Source organism: Siphateles boraxobius, unplaced genomic scaffold, assembly GCF_051911475.1.
Source record: "Siphateles boraxobius isolate OS27281-9 unplaced genomic scaffold, OSU_SipBor_1 41, whole genome shotgun sequence".
Taxonomy (NCBI): Eukaryota; Metazoa; Chordata; class Actinopteri; order Cypriniformes; family Leuciscidae; genus Siphateles; species Siphateles boraxobius.
Genome location: NW_027509042.1, coordinates 5,501,705 through 5,520,094, shown reverse-complemented (window position 1 = coordinate 5,520,094; position 18,390 = coordinate 5,501,705). Strand labels below are relative to the sequence as shown.

The 18,390-nt window shown below is 37.3% G+C and overlaps 1 protein-coding gene across 3 annotated transcripts in view; it reads left to right on the top strand.

Moving 5' to 3' along the window:
- tafa3a (TAFA chemokine like family member 3a) overlaps positions 1–18,120 on the top strand; it is a 114,841-nt gene extending 96,721 nt beyond the window's left edge. For 2 of the 3 annotated variants that reach the window (XM_077197985.1, XM_077197986.1), the window contains exons 3-5: positions 9,373–9,522; positions 13,823–13,947; positions 17,373–17,524. In XM_077197985.1, the coding sequence (XP_077054100.1) occupies positions 9,373–9,522; positions 13,823–13,947; positions 17,373–17,384 (287 nt within the window). In that variant the 3' untranslated portion in view covers positions 17,385–17,524. Of the gene's footprint in view, positions 1–9,372; positions 9,523–13,822; positions 13,948–17,372 lie in introns of all 3 variants that reach the window. The other variant, XM_077197983.1, reaches the window with a different exon arrangement.
- Positions 18,121–18,390: the final 270 nt, after the last annotated feature.

Below are 18,390 nucleotides of genomic sequence, written 5' to 3'. Positions count from 1 at the left end.
CAGAACCTGAACGGCCATTTCTTGCAGGCGAAAATTTGCTGTCAGTGCCCAAGCCCGGGCTTTCCACGGCTCGTTGGATATCAGAGTGCGTCTTGTGTGAGGGAAAAACACAGCGCATTTGTGTCAAAGCTCTGACCCGGTAAAGAACATTTGATGTGACATCTATTCATTTAGACTTTTTAGAGACCATCTCACCCCTCCTCACACCCAAACGCCTCTGATCAGGTAACCAGTGCAGCGTCGAGACAGAACGTTTGATCTTCCATTTCTGCAGAAGGCAGCTGGCTAGCTCTCCTATCGCCTCATAACAATTTCATAAGTGACTTGCTGTAAATTGCCATGGTGATAGTATGGTAATTGGGTTGCCACTCTGCTTCACTTGCTCTCTCTCTGGTCAAAGAAAAAAAAAAAGAGAGAGTCATTTCTCTTTCTTTTCACTGCAGTCACACTGAGTAATAAGTGTTAGGACAGACGGAGTGAAAGTGAGCTTGATCATGAAGTCGAGGAAACACTTATTTCCTGGAGCGCAACTTGGAATGTGGTTAGTAATGTGCAACTTAATGTAGTTGAAGAGCGTTTCTTTTACTGCCTCTACTGACCACACATGTTGTCTAAAAATGTAGCTGCACAATATTTTTTTTTTTGGTTGTTGAAGTTTGTAGCTTTGTTTCTTGGCATAAAGATTTGGTCTACAGACATAGGTTAAGGAAATTTCCTTAGGCAGAAAAATGTGTGTCGGTTAAAATGCCAGTAAGAAATTTTGAAATGTTTTTGAAATGTTCTCTCTATGCCAGTGAGCTCTGCTCCACTCATGTACCACTCACGCTCACCGGTAAAAGAACGTTCGCTTAAATCCTGCTCCGACATGAAATTTCTCTGTACTACAGTATATATATTTTGTTTGTAATGCATTTCTTGAATAAATGTCTCAATTACAGTAGGCCTATAGATAACCGTAATGATGTGTGTGGCTTTAAAGCAATATTGTAAAGTGGTATAAATAAGTGATGTGATTTGACTGGATAATGCCGAATTGCAGAGCTTGTGCAAACATATCCTCATTACTATGATCAGATGCTTTCCTCACAGCAAAGAACGACAAAGAACTTCGCAGACTATTTCATAAAATGAATCTTTGCTAACTCAGTTTCACCACACTCCCTTTCAATATCTTCTTCTTCGTTCTTAACTTGTGTTTGCTGTGAATTTGTAGACCTATAAGGTGTGCAACTACAATAAAACAATTTGAATTCCGTAACCTTAGACATATTGCTTATTTCACATATTCTCTAACCAGCATAAAAGGGCATTCGGGGTTGAGTGTGCGGCGCTGAGCGGAATAAGCGGAGCAAAATCATTCCTTCAGAAGTCATTCTAATATGCCTATTTGCTGCTCAAGAAAGATTTCTTATTATCAATGTTGAAAACAGTCGTGCTGCATGCTTAATTTTTTGTGGAAACTGTGATGCATTTTTTTCAGGAACTACAAGGTTCAAAAGAACGGTATTTATTTGAAATAGATACCCCAACTTAAGAACAGTAGTATACATGTTATTAGATAAATATTTTATAATTTTTTTTTATTTGCTATATACTGTGTGTGTGTGTGTGTGTGTATATATATATATATATATATATACGGTTTACTAATAAAGGCAATATATGGTGTTTTTTTAAAAGAAGGCAACTCAAAACAGAATACATTTTAAAAACAGAAATTTGCCACTATTTAGATTCCATAGATGATGATTGTTGCTATTATAATGAATTATATTATTTTTATTAGCGTATTGTATCAATTGTACATTTATGTACCACACCTTTTGATTAGTTTTAACATTGTCATGCATTGCTGGTTTTTTTTTTTTTTTTTTTACTACTAAGCACATTGTATTAGCCTGGAATAGAAGAGGGACACAACGGAGCCTTCAGTTCAAAACAGTTCGGTTATATCACGTGACTTCCCAAGGCATATTTCAATACAATATTTCACTGTAATAATACAGTTTAAAGCTGTGAAATCCTTAATTTTTTTCACTGTGTTGCTGTAATATTACAGACCTTGTTGTGATATAACAGCAGGTTTTAGATTGCAAGATTTTACTGTAAAATAAGAGTTAAATGCTTTAAAATCCAAGGATACTGTAGTTTTTACAGGTATTCATTGGGATATTACAGGGAAACTTAATTACAACAAGTTACTGTAAAATAATACTGTTAATTATTGTGAAATCCTGGTAATTTCTAACAGTGTACGAAAAGTAAGACTTCTGGGGTTTTTTTTATTATTATTTTTATAAGTAAGGTGTTCTGTGCATGTACCAGTGTGCTCTGGTCAGTGCACCATTAATGAATACTTCATGATGTTATTTAACTCTCGGATGACTAAATCAATATTACCCTTCCTTCTTCATTGAGCATAGAACATTGATGAAGGAACAGATGGTTCTTTACTGCCATGAGGAGTCACTCCATCTTGGACGTATCAGACTCCTTCCTTCAACACACACACACACACACACACACACACACACACACACACACACACACACACACACACACACACACACACACACACACACACACACACACACACACACACACACACACACACACACACACACACAAACACAAACACAAACGCACACACAGACACACACACACACACACACACACACACAATCTCTGCTCCATTGAACCGGTGAGGCTGATATTGTCTGTCAAGTGCCTTGGGATGGAGAGACTATCAAGACTCTAGCGATGAATGTGTGTTTGGTTCCAGGATGAACCTGCCGACTTCGTGAATTCTTTAATGAATGTTTTTCAGCATATTGCATTAGGCATGTGTCAGGCCAGTGGTGTAATATACCCGTAGCTGTTTGTGAACATAAAAGCTCTGCAAAATTATTGCAAAAGTTAGTGTCTCCCAAAAGAAAAAAACAATTCTTCCTGAAACGAGTTGTCAGTAATTCTTCCTGCACAAACCTATTTAGGTTTGTAACAAATTTGCATAATGCTAGTCTGGTCTTCATTGGCTGCCGGCAAGCAATGTCTCAACCCAACTTGTAGTTGTATCTGAGGCCTGGAAGAGTTGTCGACATGTCGAGAAGATGCTGTTTTCGGCGCTGCGAAAGCAAATCCACTTTGCATGCACTTCCAAAGAATGAGGACTCGGACTGGAATTGAAATGGAAAAACCGACGGCATTGTTGATATTCGTATCACTGTGTATTAAGTGCTGAGGAAGATCCAGAGCTGAAATTAAGATATGTTAATGGCTGTTTCATTTCTGACACGCACTGTAAGCATTAGACCAAACACAACAGACTGGGCCAACTGACCAATCAGAGCAGAGTAGGCTCTCGGAAAAGAGGGGTTTAGAGAGACGGATTGCTTTTCAAACCATTTTAAACACTGTGAAAAAAGATTTGATGTTGCAGTGTGTATTATGAGAAAATGCAAGAATTTTTTTTTTTTACCTCGGATGCATGTAAGCTAATTGTAGGAGACTAAAAGAAAATTAGGTACCTTTAAAATAGCATAATGGGGCACTTTAAAAATGATTGAATATCTTTGCATTAGAAAGAAGTTTGATTTTATGAGGAATCTGCGGTAGTTTATATACAGTTATATAGTGCAATGACATTTTTTACGTGAGACTTAAGTGTCAGAATGTTTTGTGATACAGAATCCAATCTGGTCTGCAATGGTTTATTTTTGCTCTTGGTTAAGCAAACTGTCCCTGTAGTTATTAGCTTTGAGGCTGCAAACAGAGCTTTGCATTTGAAACGTATAAGAGGAGTTAACAGATATGAAGAGGCTTTGTTATTGCTCATGGGTAATTGTTGCCTGTCACATGAAACGAAAGCAGATTGTACCTTTAAGGACATCCCTTTATGCTTTTGTTCAGCATGACAACATAATAGCTGTTTTGATGTGTCTTCGGCTAATGATGGTTTAATCATTTGTTTACTACATTCATCTGAGGTATATGGTTATATTTTGTCAGCCTGTGCTATAACGGTTTAGCAGCTTGCACTCATATTTTCGTCCAGCGTCTCCATCACAGTGTTTCTAGGTGGAAAAACAACCTTTGAATAGCAATTTTGTGAACACAAAGTCTGTCATCTCTCTCTTGCACCAAAGCAGAGGGTGGCTGTGTTATGCTAATTCAATAGGAGCTTAGCAGAAACATTTTATGCATTTTCTCCCCTTTTTTGTTATTTGTCAATATGTTCGCTGACTATTTGTGGTAAAAGAGCCGCTCTGCTCCAAAAAAGCTCATCAATGACCGACTGGAAAAGCACAAAAGTAAGGCATAAGGGGAAAAAATGCCTGCTTAATGCTCATACTTGTATCTGAGGCAGCAATCTGTTCTGTTTTATTTTTAAAATAGCCTTTACCCTTGTGGAGAATGTCACACATCCCAATGTTAGATGATTTTACCCTTCAACTCACATTAATGAGAAACTGCATGGAGACTCTTAGATCCTAACCACATCTGACAAGTGCCAGCAACATTTGCAAATCCTATGAAATAACCATATGTTTGTCATTTTTTGAAAGACTTTTTGGGCGATTGGAAATATATATATATATATATATATATATATATATATATATATATATATATATATATATATATATATATATATATATGTGTATGTTTTTGGAAAGGTATTTGATAATTGTAACTAATATTATCTGGACACTTTAGCCACACTTAAAATATTATGGCCTGGTTTTTAACAGACAGGGTTACGATTAAGTCAGGATTAGACCTTAGTTCAATTAGAACTTTGAAGTTGCTTTTATAAACATGCCTTAGAAAAAAACTGATGTGCAACTTGTGACTTAACAATGGCACTGACTTTTTTAGATACGTTAGTAAGTGCAAGTTTCCCTCAGTTAAAACAGCTCAAACATACATTTTAGTCTAGGACTAGACTTAAGCCTCGTCTTTGAAACCAGATGAAAAGTATCATTGCATTAGATAATATAAATCCATAAGTCATGAGAAAGTAAGTTGTTATATTTGAAATACTACCGTTCAAAAGTTTTGGGGCAGTACAGTTTAAAAAACAACAACTTTTATTCAGCAAGGAATCATTAAATTGATCAAAAGTGACAAGGCATTACAAAAGATTTCTGTTTCAAATAAATTATGTTCTTTTGAACTTTACAGTCATCAAAGAAACAAAAAAAAATTGTATCACAGTTTTCACAAAAATATTAAGAAGCACAACCGTGTGTTTTTTAAGTGCCAAATCAGCATATAAGATTGATTTCTGGAGGATCATGTGACACTGAAGATTGGAGGAATGGCTGCAGTATTTACTTTTTTAAATATATTAAAAAGGGCTGTTAAGCGATTTATTTTTTTATCTAATTAATTACACAATGTAGTAATTAATTAATCGAAGTAACCCTAAATTAATCGCACAACAATTGGCTGAGAAATGATCTCTTAAATATAATTTAAAGTCATTATTGTGTTAGATGAGAAAAAGCATAAAATAGACATTAGAAAAGTAGCTTTAGAAAAAAATATTTTATTTGATCAACAAAAAAATTATGACATAAGTTTTTAGGCTTCAACTGCCATGAGGGTGAGTAAATAATGACATAATTTTTTGGTTGAACTATACCTTTAAATTTTTTTTTATTTAAATAATTTTTAATTAAATGATACTCTAAATAAGAAACTGCCAGTAGGTGGTAAATGTCTAAATTAAGTCATTGAGTCATTCATTCATTAGATTCGTTCAAACGACTGATTCATTCAGGAATGAAGTAAATGGCTCTCTTTGCATTCATGCTATTTGGGACAAAAACAGCACTCGTATGATATTGTGCTCATTACTCGTGTGATATTTGTTAACTACATCATGAGTCCTGATATCTTGAGTTGTACGGGCATTCTTACTGCATTCAGGCTTCATCTCACACAGTGAGTTGTTGCCCTGCTTCGTGTTCGTCACCAATCAACATTATGAAATGTAAGATGAACTACTTATGTCTGTGGGCCGGGTGCATTAAATGAGTTAATAATTTCCACACGTTATTTTCCCCCATAACTAATTAATTAAATGAACACGTTAAATCGCCAGCCCCAATAATAATAAAAATTGGTCCCACTTTATATTAAGTGGCTTGTACTTACATCGAAAAATAAGTACAATGTACTTATTGTGTTCATTTTGTATTGTAAAACATTTTTGCTGCTTTTGAGGTACGATACAGGTAAGGTTAGGGACAGGTGTAAAGGAAGGGTCAACAGTGTAATTACAAATGTAATTACATACATTTATTACAGCTGTAATTGCATGCAGGTATTTTTAAAATAAAAGTACAATGTAAAAAATGTATGTACACAATACGTCCATTGTATCAAATTATGGTTACACTTTATTTTAAGGTGTCATTGTTACAGTGTAATTATACATTTAAGTAGTAAGTAATATTAAGTAACTACATGTACTTACTATAGGGTTAGGGTTGGATTAGGATTTGGTTGAGGGTTAGTTGCATGTAATTATGCATAATTTACTTTTATTACTATGGTAAGTACATGTAACATATGTAACAACTCTGTAAAATAAAGCCACTTAATTTAAAGTGGGACCTAAAATGTTTTAGAATTAACTATTACTTTTTTTTTCTTTTCTTTTTTTTACTGTTATAGTGATCAAATAAATGTATAATAATAACAATTTATATCAAATATAGCTTCTCATTGATTTTGGCGTTTGTCAAATAGCATAAACTGAGTTTATCATCCTTCTAGTTTATCCATTCCTCACCTTCCTCAGTGTTTGTCAATGTGGGATCAATGGATGTGATTTTGGTGTTGAAAGCGGTGCCTATAAGAGCTATGCCAGCTTCCATTACTCTTAGCGCCCCGATTGTGCCCCCTCCTGCTGCAGAGGCAGACGTTCCCTGACTCTGCCAGACGACCAGCCTGAACACCTTAAGTGAAACATATTGATTACAGCAATTGCAAGTCCATGGAAATTTTGCACAGATGTCCAGAGAAAGACACGACACCATCTTAGAAAAGGTCTCACATCAGTCGAGTTTACGAAGCCAAGAAGTAACTGTTTAATTCTCTTTGTTGGTCCTCGGGCACCATGCTGAACACTGGCCACTTAATCTTCACAGGAGCCGATTGCTCACGTACACACACATACTGCCTATAGATTTGGTTGGCTTGTTTATGACCTTGGTGAAAGGGTTATTGTTTAATCAGTAGTTTCTCTAGGCCCCGCCAACCCATTCCTGCAGTGTAATGAAGGCAGCTATTCTGAGAGAGGGTTCCCACAGCAGGTTGAGGGCTGATCCGGGATCAGGTGCTCCTGTATCAGTGCTGATCTCTGTGGCGCTGCCAAAAACATTCTGTTCCAGGAACACACTTTCTTTGTTTTGCAAATTTGATTCAATTTCAGTGTGACCTCGAGTTAAGAAACACATTTTGATCAGTGCCAAACATAGAAACTGTTAATGTTCATTGCCAAAATGAAAAGCTTTTGAGTTTTTACTGAAGCTCATGAGCACACGGATAATATCTTTTACATTTATGCATTTTGCAGATTTTTTTTTTAACCAAAGACAACTTAAAGTATTTAACACTCAAAACACTCAAAATATTGAAATGTGTGTGCTCTTAAGGATTGCACACATGACATTGGTGTTGCTAGTGCCATGCTCTTCCACATGGGTGTCAAACTAATTTTAAGAGGACTGATGGAGGAAATGTCATTTTTTGCTGCTAGATTGTTTTTTCTACCTAGTTTTGAAGAGCAGATTTTTATCAAGAATTTAAAATTCTTAATACGTCATGCTACTTTCAAAAGGTGATTTAATATTTGAACTATAAACTTTTATCCCATTACTTCTGTGATAATTTGAATTATTGTAACAGTTAGATACTGTGTGGTTGAATAGACCTTTACATGACAACAGGTTTGAATCGGTGTGATCGTTCTTGTCCAAGGTTTAATACATACTGTAGGCGAATCGTTGTCATTTAGGAATAAGATTGGGTGGATGTTTGAATCGGGATTGCGATATTTTAACGATTGTTATCGCAGCTTTAGTGTCAATATTCTGTTTTAAATGGCTTATTAAAGTTAAAGTCATCCAGCTAAGAGCAGTGAACAGCTTCCTCTGTTTCAATATTTCCTGTTTCATTATAATTGTATATTTTCTTATGATCATTTAACAGTGAATTTTTACATAGCTGAAATAGAATATTCTTAATATATCATGCCAATAAATGAATGCAATAGTTATTTAGCATGTTTTAACTTGACTATTTACACTCTAACCATATTTCACGCCATTGCTACCAGGTAGTAACTTAAAAAATTCAAAAGGTAACTCAAAAACCCCAGCTTGGAGTAACCCAGCCCAGTTTGTTTTTCATATAGATTTTTTTAAGCACTGTTGAAGGTACACAAATAAATAAAGGCAGCAATGCACATTGAATGAGTCAAAGCAATCATTTTCTATAAGCTGTAGGAACAAACTCCCACCATTGAATATTCAATTTGCATCCGCTCAAACTTTTTGAAATTAACTTTGGCCCTGCAGTGTGTTCAGGCTGAAAGATAATCACACAAAGGGGGTTCAGCCCTTCACCTGCCAGCGTTTGCATTGGTAAATCTCTGTTTTTCTTTTCCAAGCCCACAATCGGCCTGCCGCTCGACAGACTCTTTTGTGCGCACGTTAAAGGCTCTTTATTGATTGGAGGCAAAATGTTTTTAATGTTGTTGATGAGATTTTGAGATTGGCCAGCTAATGGGAAAATGGAGGCCAGTTTTTCAATCAATTTTAAACTCAAGTCTTAAATTGAAAATCTTTACCAATGCAATTAAGGCTGATTTGAAACGTACACTAAAACTTTCAAAATGTTTTATTCCCTTTTTTTAACTCCTCAATTTAGATCTTCAGAATGATGTTTGAATACACACGTTCAGATCCTAAGTAATGTTCCTCCCCGCTGTTGTTCAGTCATAGGTGAAAGATAAACAAAACAAAACAATAAATAAATTGCCTGAAGACCCTTCTAGATGCTTGAAGGCCTATGATTGTCAATTAACCGTTTTACTTGTAATTACTAAAGTGAATCGTAAAACCCAACCTGATGATCACAGAGACCATTTTCTTCTGATTTCTGACCTGGGACAAATAAAACTGCTTGCATTAGCATTAATTAAATTGTACACTGCCTCCATGTCAAATTCATTTCCCTTGCAGCCGACGGCAGCAACAGAATATGCATTAGTGCCTCATCGTTTCCTTTGTCGGCAAGGGGAGTTTGAAACAGCTGGTTGATTTTAATAGACCCTGTGTCCTTGTTGTTTTTCCTCAGTGCACGTCAAAGCGGGAACCTGTGAGGTCATTGCAGCCCACCGTTGCTGTAATAAGAACAAAATCGAGGAGCGCTCCCAAACTGTCAAGTGTTCTTGCTTCCCTGGGCAAGTTGCTGGGACAACAAGAGCAGCTCCTTCCTGTGTGGACGGTAATACTGTTTTTATTTGTTGTGTGTGTATTTGTGTTTTGTGTGCATGTCTGCTGTTTGATTCTATTAAGCTATATATATATATGATGTAAAAAAAACAACGGACATTTACCATGTGGAAAACCATTCAACTTTTCACTCAAATTGGACTTCTGTAATTTATATATATGTGTATATACTGATGAGCCAAAACATCATCATGACCAGTCAGAGGTGAAGCAAATATCATTTATAATCTCCTAACAAGGCCACAATCTAGTGATTGTTCTCGAAACAAGTTCTCGTAATCAACGTGTTTGATGCTGGAGAGATTTGATTGGCAGGAATAAAGATCTGAGCGACTTGGTCAAGGGCCAGATTGTTATGGCAAGGCGACTGGGTCAGAGGAGCTCTGAAACAGCAAGGCTTGTGGGTTGCTCCTGCTCAGCAGGGGTGAGAATTTGCCAACAGTGGTCCGAGGACGAGCAAAACACAAACCGGCGATAAGGTGTTGGGCGCCCAAGGCTCATTGATTCGCCGAGCCAACAGAAGGTCTACTGTGGCACAAGTTACATCAAATTTTAATAATGGTAATGGGAGGAATATGTCACAACACACAAGTGCTTCGCACTCTTCTGCGTATGGAGCTGTGTAGCCACAGACCAATCATAGAGCCTGTGATGACCTACAGCGGGCGCTAGAACTTGACCTGGCTTCCATTTTATTTTACATCGGTGGATGGCCATGTAGGTGTGCGCCGTTTACCTGGGGAAGTGGTGGCACCAGGATGCAATGTTGGACAATGACAAGCTGGTGCAGGGAGTGTGAACCTCTGGGCAATGTTCTACTGGGAAACACTGGGTCCGGCTATTCGTGTGGACGTAAATCTGTAAATAATAAATAATGTTGTCCGTAAATAATGTTGCAGACCAGGTACGACCCTTCATGCCAATGGTGTTCCCCTAGTATAAGTGTCATCTTTCAGCAGGATAATGCCACACTGCACACATTGTTCAGGAATGGTTTGCTGAAGAGTTCAAGGTCTTCCAAATTCCTCAGATCTCAATCCAATTGAATATCTGTGGGATGTGCTGGACCAACAAGATTGATCAATCTACAGGACTTGAGGGATATGCTGTTAATGTCTTGGTGCCAGACACCACAGGACACCTTCAGGGGTCTTGTAGAGTCCATGACTTGGTGGGTGGGCACTGTTTTGGCATCACGAGGAGGACCAACAGCATATCAGGGTGGTGGTCATAATGTTTTGTCTCATCAGTGTTTACATGGAAAGAATGTAATACTACGCTCCATGTCTAAAAAACATGGTAATATCATGGTATAATTTACAAAAGAACACGGTAGAAAATGTGCAAGAAATAGCCAGCTGCTTTTGTTTAATAATTTTAATTATTAATGCTTCTAAATTAAACTGTCAATTTAAAAGTGGCTGCTTTTTTTTTAAAGTCTAGCTGCCCCTCTTTATCTCAGTCTCATCTCTCTGGGCTGTCACATCAGAGTCAGGGTCCGTTTGAGTGTGACACTGTCATCCTGCTGTTCGCTCAAGTGCAGCGTGGGCTGCTTGTCTAATAACATGTCAACGGCCCCCTCACTGGACAGGTCAATCGATCTTGATCTTCTTTTCTGCCCTCTAATGCATCTGACAGGTGCGGCCACCCCCTGCTGAGCACCGAGACCACAGCGCATGATTCTATCTGCTGTACGAGGACAAAAGCCACTGCGCTTATGACTGAAAGACATTTGACCTCTCTACACTATTTTTATGCTCTGGATCAGGGGTCGGCAACCTATTTGTCATAAAGTGCCATTTTTAAGTTTCCGAGTTCATCACTGTGCCATAACCTCCCCCCCCCCCCCATGTATAAATAAACATAAACATTTTAAATATTCATAATGGCTAACACAGAAATAGTACAGAAATTAAAATGTTTCTCATGACATTTGTTTTAGATTTGTCATCTTTGTTTTCAAGCCTAAATTCGACTTTGAAGAACAGATTGGACCTGGTCATTCGTGTTTTTACTGACTTCTTTCAGTTTTGTTAAAAGTGTTACACTTCCACTTGGCAACATAACTGCATCTCACTACTTTTAATCAAGACAACTGTGTGTTGAGCTTCAGAATGTAAGCTAAACTTTCAGTTTCATTTGCGCAGTTTGCACGTCGGCTTGCTGAAGAGATGCGTGTTGCAGCAGCGCTGTCATATCTATAAACCGGGAGCCGTTATAACAATCGCATGTTTTTTTTTTTTACCAATTTGGGAGGAGTAAAATTTACATTTGTGACTTCAACAAGCATATATAATGCATATATGCATTTTGTTCATTTTCATCTGGAATATGTAAAAGTGTGCTCTCAATCAGAGGACACTTGTCTCACGATTGGATAGCTTTCCAATCAGAGAAAAAACATGAAGTGATCAGGTACGCATGAACGGAGTTTCCACATGCATCGCAGTCATTTTAATATGTATGGAATGTTTAATAAGGACTCTATACACTTGGTTGAAATTTATAGCATTAACTATTTACAGCGGAACGAGCTTTAAGGTGTCAGTTGGATAACTTGTTTGCACTGATGCACAGTGGTCAGCGGGACCACTCTGACCAATGGTTTGTTAGAGCTGCACGCTTTTATTGACTTGTGCAGTTTAATACTCACACTTTAATAATATTAATAACTCCTAACTTAATAAAACAAGCTGTTACTACAAGGAATTATTACATCAATATGTAGATCTGTATATAGGTGGGAGGTAGGCTACTTTATCTGAATGAAATATATACACCCCTCGCGCTTGCTTGCGTGCTAGCGATTAACATACTGTGGGTTTTAAAAAACTGAGACCACATTGGAAATCATGTTTTTTTTCATGCGTCCCCCCCCCCCCCCCAAGCTTTTTGGCTAATTTCTTTATTCTGATAAGTAATTTGGGTCCCACTTTATATTAAGTGGCTTTAAGTACTATGTACTTACATTGAAACTAATACTTTGATACAATGGACTTATTGTGTACATACATGTTTTTACGTTGTAGTTATATTTTAAAAATACCTGTATGAAATTACAGCTGTAATTAATGTATGTAATTACATTTGTAATTACACTGTTGATCCTTCCTTTACACCTTAACCCACCCTTAAACCGACCAATACCATCACACCAGCCCCTAACTTTACCCGTATCACACCTCAATAGCAGCACAAGTGTTTTACAATACAACTCAACACAATAAGTACATTGTACATATTTTGGAAATGTAAGTACATAATACTTAAAGCCACTTAATATAAAGTGGGACCGTTATTTGTAATAAAAAAACGTGTATTAAAAAAAAATCCAAAATAGAAATTTCACTAAGGATATCAGATTTTCGGAACCCACAAACAGAAGTTTTCAAAGAAGTGCCTGTAGAAAGCTGCAGAAAGTAGCATGTGCTATTGAAATATAAAAATGACCATTAATTATAGTTGCAATATTCACTGTAAAATTGTGAATTAATGTGGAATTTCCTTCAAATAGTGTAAGAATATCAGTGTTGGCCAATTACCATAGATTTATCGTAAATATAAATGTAGCAAATGTTTTTTTGGTAAAGTTTTGTAAAAGTGTCCACATTTTGACCATTATAATGTTTCTTTCTCATTTTGAAAGTTGGGATGGAAGCATTTAGAAAGCATTTTACTGCACACAACATTTGCATACATCCCTACATTCAAGGTCATGAAAGTTTGTGGTCGGTTTTCCTAAAAATACATCTGGTAAAAGTTTCAACACATTTGGATTTAAACCTAATAGATGTAGACTTAAAGGAAAAAAACTTTTGTTTAAATAGTCAGTCAAACCATCTTCCCCTCTGCTCTGAATTAAAAATTAAGGCCCAAAGCTTGACAATGTCTCCCCTCTATTTCTCGATTCCTCTCAACCCTCAACATCATGCCAGGTCCCCCAACCGCAACCCTTGTCATCTTGACATGAAGGTTGAACTCTTTCTAGAAAGAAATAGTGAGCATCAAGCCTACTGAATTGATGGATTCAAACCGTCAGCGTTGAATCAAAGACCACCTCCTTTATTAGCCTTATTGTTTTAGCGAGAAAGAGATAGAATGAGTTAGTTTAATTTCTTTGTGGACGTGACTGAGATCTTCTGAGGTTTTCTCCTCTCAATCTTCATTGATTCATCCTTTAAAATATTGGAAACCATGGTGATTTGGGGATGTGTCTTTCCCATTTTGGCGGTTCCCACAGAGTGAGCGGAGTGTTGAGATTCTTCTTCCTGTCTTTCTCTCTGTCTGCGCAGCTTCAATAGTAGCACAGAAGTGGTGGTGTCAGATGCAGCCGTGTATGGAGGGCGAGGAGTGTAAGGTGTTGCCAGATCTAAAAGGTTGGAGCTGCAGCACGGGAAACAAAGTCAAGACGACCAAGGTGAGAGGGAACCCATCAAATCACAGTACTGTATCCATCAGAGTAATATCAATACCAGAAAACACCTCCAAACCCAGAGGGTTAAGAAATGTTTCAAAATATCTGCAGCAACAGAACCGGTCAGACCATACAACAGAAATAAAGTGGGCCAATGAATATATATATATATATATATATATATATATGTGTAATAATTATTACCATTATTAATAATAATTCATATAATTTTAAATTGGTCAAGTATTATCTGTTTTACTGTTGATTGATTTAAAAGAAAAAAGCCTTTTGCTAACTAGTGTTAAGGCCCGTTCACGCAAAGAACGATAACTATATTAGCATCCACACCGATGAATGATAGCGCTCTGTTTATTTTTAGCGCGTGCTGCAGTTTTGACGTCTGCCACTTTAAATGCTCTTTAAAGCAGGATGGATTCTGATTGGCTTTCAAATGTTATCACCAGCTGGAAAAAAAAATGATTCCAAAGACATTGTTTCTCTGTGCCGTTATAGTTCTGCTATGGACTCTATTCTTTTATATTTACTATGGTTTTTAGAACTATATCTTTATCATTATTGTTATAGTTATCATCCTTGGTGTGAACAGGCCTTTAGTCATCGCTTCCGTTCTTCCACAGAATGCACTAGTTTTCTGCTTTCCTCGACTGTCATGCTTTCAGCTTGTAAGTGGTCCTTGCATTTGACATCGACTTTAAATAAAACACAATCTGGGACCCTAGACAAACTTTAATGTGCAAAAAAGCCCAGACAAAAGGAACACTATGTGGCATTGCATTTAGGAAAGTCAGGGCAGGGCAATGATGCACTTCCGCAGGCTAATGCGAGTTATTGTTTTTATGTTTGCCGGCGTGTGTTTTGCGAGCCACTGTGTATGCACGGTTGACACGCTGGGCTTGTAACCGTCCATCAGGCTGAGAAGTTTGACTCACCAAATGCTTGCGCTTGAGTCTAGCCCTCCATTATTCATGGGGCAGAGGGGCCTGCGTGAGGCAGACCTTTTTTTACTTTAGCCCTGTTAATAATTCATGCCACTGCACTCACACGTCAACAGCAGGCAGACCTCTGAGGTGTAGGGAGCTTCTCTCAAACCTGGGCTTGATTTTGGGGCCCTCCAGGCCACCATCCTTGCACATGGACATGCAATATAACAGCAAGAAGAAACCCCAGAAATGACAAGGGCATGATGGTATTGTTTAATCTGTGAAGTTTATCAGAGGTCTGATCACTCTGATCATTACTTTTAAACTTTTGCAGCAGGTCCATTGACCAAATTTTGTTCAATTGGACATTTGATGCATTTTAAAATTATTTAGCCATGTTCTGGTTTTAGCATTTTGTGCTAATTTTGAAGTTTTTGTTTATGCACTCAAAATTCTACAGAATGGGGTTTATTTGCAGCTAACTTTCGTATTCTGTAAAACAGGATTGCATCGCTTTCGGTTCAGGTCTTTTGTGTGCTTTGTTAAATAGAGAGCCGTTTTACACCATATACCTTCAAAGAAGGGAGCAAAGATGAGCATAACCAATGTCCATCGCATTTGCAGGTTGATATCTAAAAGGTTTTATTTTTCTTCTTCACACTTACACTTAGATTTGCCATTAACACTTTCTCCGACAAGTGAATACAATGAGATATGTTTTCCTTTTTGCTCATGTGACAAAGACAATAAAGCCTATTTTAACGATATCAAATTTTCAATGGTCTATAACAATAAATATGAAATTTCAAATTCTGAACACGACAGCAAAAATTAATTTAGAAAACTATTTGTAGTAATAAAACTAATAATAATCAGAAATTTTCTTGAGCAGCAAATCAGCATATTAGAATGATTTCTGAAGGATTATGTGACACTGAAGACTGGAGTAATGATGCTGAAAAATCAGCTTTGGTCAGCATCACAGGTATAGAATATATTTGAAAGTATACTAAAGTACAAAACAGTTATATTAAATTGTAAATATATTTCATTATATAACTGTATGCTTAGGTTAACTTTATTAATCCCACACCGGGAAAATTCAATTATTACAGCAGCCCCCCCCCCCCCCCCCCCTCCAAAAAAAACAAAAACAAGTATGGAAAACACATTGAATAAAAAATAGTAAATAGTAGTAATAAATATAAGAAGTGCTATATAGTGTTGTTACTGCAATTAAAGAGCGGTAACAACAACTTAACTTTTATCTTGATCAAATAAACACAGCCTTGGTGAGCATAAAAGACTTTAACATTCAAAAATACTTATGACCCTAAATTGAACAGGAGTGTAATGCAATTTAAATGTGTGTATTAAATTGACTAATACATTGTATACATTGCTGAAAATAGAATATAGTGTTGAGAAATAAGACAAATGTGGTATATGAACAGTTCTCAGAAGCTGAGTCTGATCTTGCCCACCCAAATTTCTGTTTAATTGCCTGTCAAGTGAATCCACCAAATCTCATATCTGAACCAGAGAGGAATGCAGGGAGTGAAGGAGACGGTGACCAGCACACCTTCCTCTTCCTCTCTGTCCTCCGGCTGCCTGCTGGCAGTGACCTGAAGGTGTAGATTACACTGGGCTTCCCTTAGCAGCCTGCCAGTCTGGCCTCATCCACAGCTATAGAGACCTGGCCCACCCTGGCCTCTGAACCCAGAGCCGTGCTTTTGTGTTACAGAGCTGGAACAGGACCAGACTTGCATCCTAAACCCTTTCAGATCCAGAGGAACTAACGGCTCCAATCCCTCAGTGTGTCTCTATTTCAGGCCGCTACCGCTGAGCTCATGCTGGTGGTGTGGTTAATGACACTTGTAGGTGACAGTACAATGTGCCTGTGTGAGCATGTGTCAGTCCCTTACTAACACTACATGCCTTAGAGGAATAATTCTAATAGTAGAATTTTCCAATTTTATGCTGCTGGAGGCCCTCTGGTATTCAAGAGGTAATTTGTTAACACTCTGTGATTGTTGTCGTTATGTTATGATGATATAAACTGAAGTGTTGTGATATGTAGTCCAGCGATGACACCGCACATTTAACATTTCAGACAGACTGAAAAGTAGGATTGGGACACACACACACACACACACACACACACACACACACACACACACACACACACACACACACACACACACACACACACACACACACACACACACACACACACACACACACACACACACACACACACACACACACACACACACACACACACAATTCAATTGAATATTGAAGCTGCATGTTTTTTAATAATCTAAATTATTTATTATGAAATAATTGTTTTTTTCCCCTAGCTGTGTAGCCCATGCAAATGTATCTTCTGGTAAAAAGTGTTGACTCTGATATTTATCAAATCCAGCCCTACTGTAATAATATGCAGACATTTACGAAATGATAACTTGGACTCCTCTTTTTCAGGTCACACGATAGTCTGGGACCAATATACATTTGGGACTTGCAGCATTATTATTATTTTTTTGATCAAAGCAAGGGAAATGAAGATACATAAACTTCAAACTACTTCACAACTATTGGGATCAAGTTGTTGGACTTCTGAATACTAATGTCACTTGGAATGGACCATTTAAAGACATGGAGTATTTCTCCCCCCCCCCCCCCCCCTCACTCTTCTACAGTATTTTCGCTTTGCCAAACTCCCGTTTTTGTTTTACAACAGTGTTGGACAAGATCATACATCATGTAAAGTAAATATTCCATAAAAATCAAGATGTGGACCAGTTCAGAGACAATTCTGCAATTTCGGAACAGTGGATTACATTTTTGAAGCGAATGTGGACTTGAAAGGTTCACTTATTACTTGAATCATATGTTCCAGAGGCACTAATATTCAGTCCCCCTATCCTTTGGTGCCAGTATTTTCTTTCTTCTATCTACTATGGACAGACTTTTTGATCCGTGCGAGGTGTGTGATTTTTGGGTATGGTTTTGGGGGCACTCTGCTACATTTTGAAACGGACTTGAGCAAGAGCCGAGTATAACGATAAGAATTATAGGTATTAATAATGGATGAAAAGTTGAAGTGGTCTACGGGAGCAGCGAAAAAAAAGATAGCAAAAAGATTTATTGTTTGTTTTTAAAAGCCTTGGTGGCCAATATTGAGTCAAAGTGTCAGTATTATCTCAAATAAAAGTATCTCTATGGGAAATCTTGTCCAGTTGTAACTTTGAAGAATGATTACTTTGCCACCATAAAAGAGAAAGTGCATTTAAATGTAACATCCACCCACCAACAGAACAAAAAGAATAAACAATCAGACATCTTTCATTATCCATTAACACATTCGTCAACTTTGATGAAATCTTCAAGAACATCAAGATGTCACATGACTATGCTAATGTTCACATTGAAATTGACATGTAGCCTCTTTCTTTGATATACATATTTGTGTGTAGACGCCACTTTATTAGCATTCAGT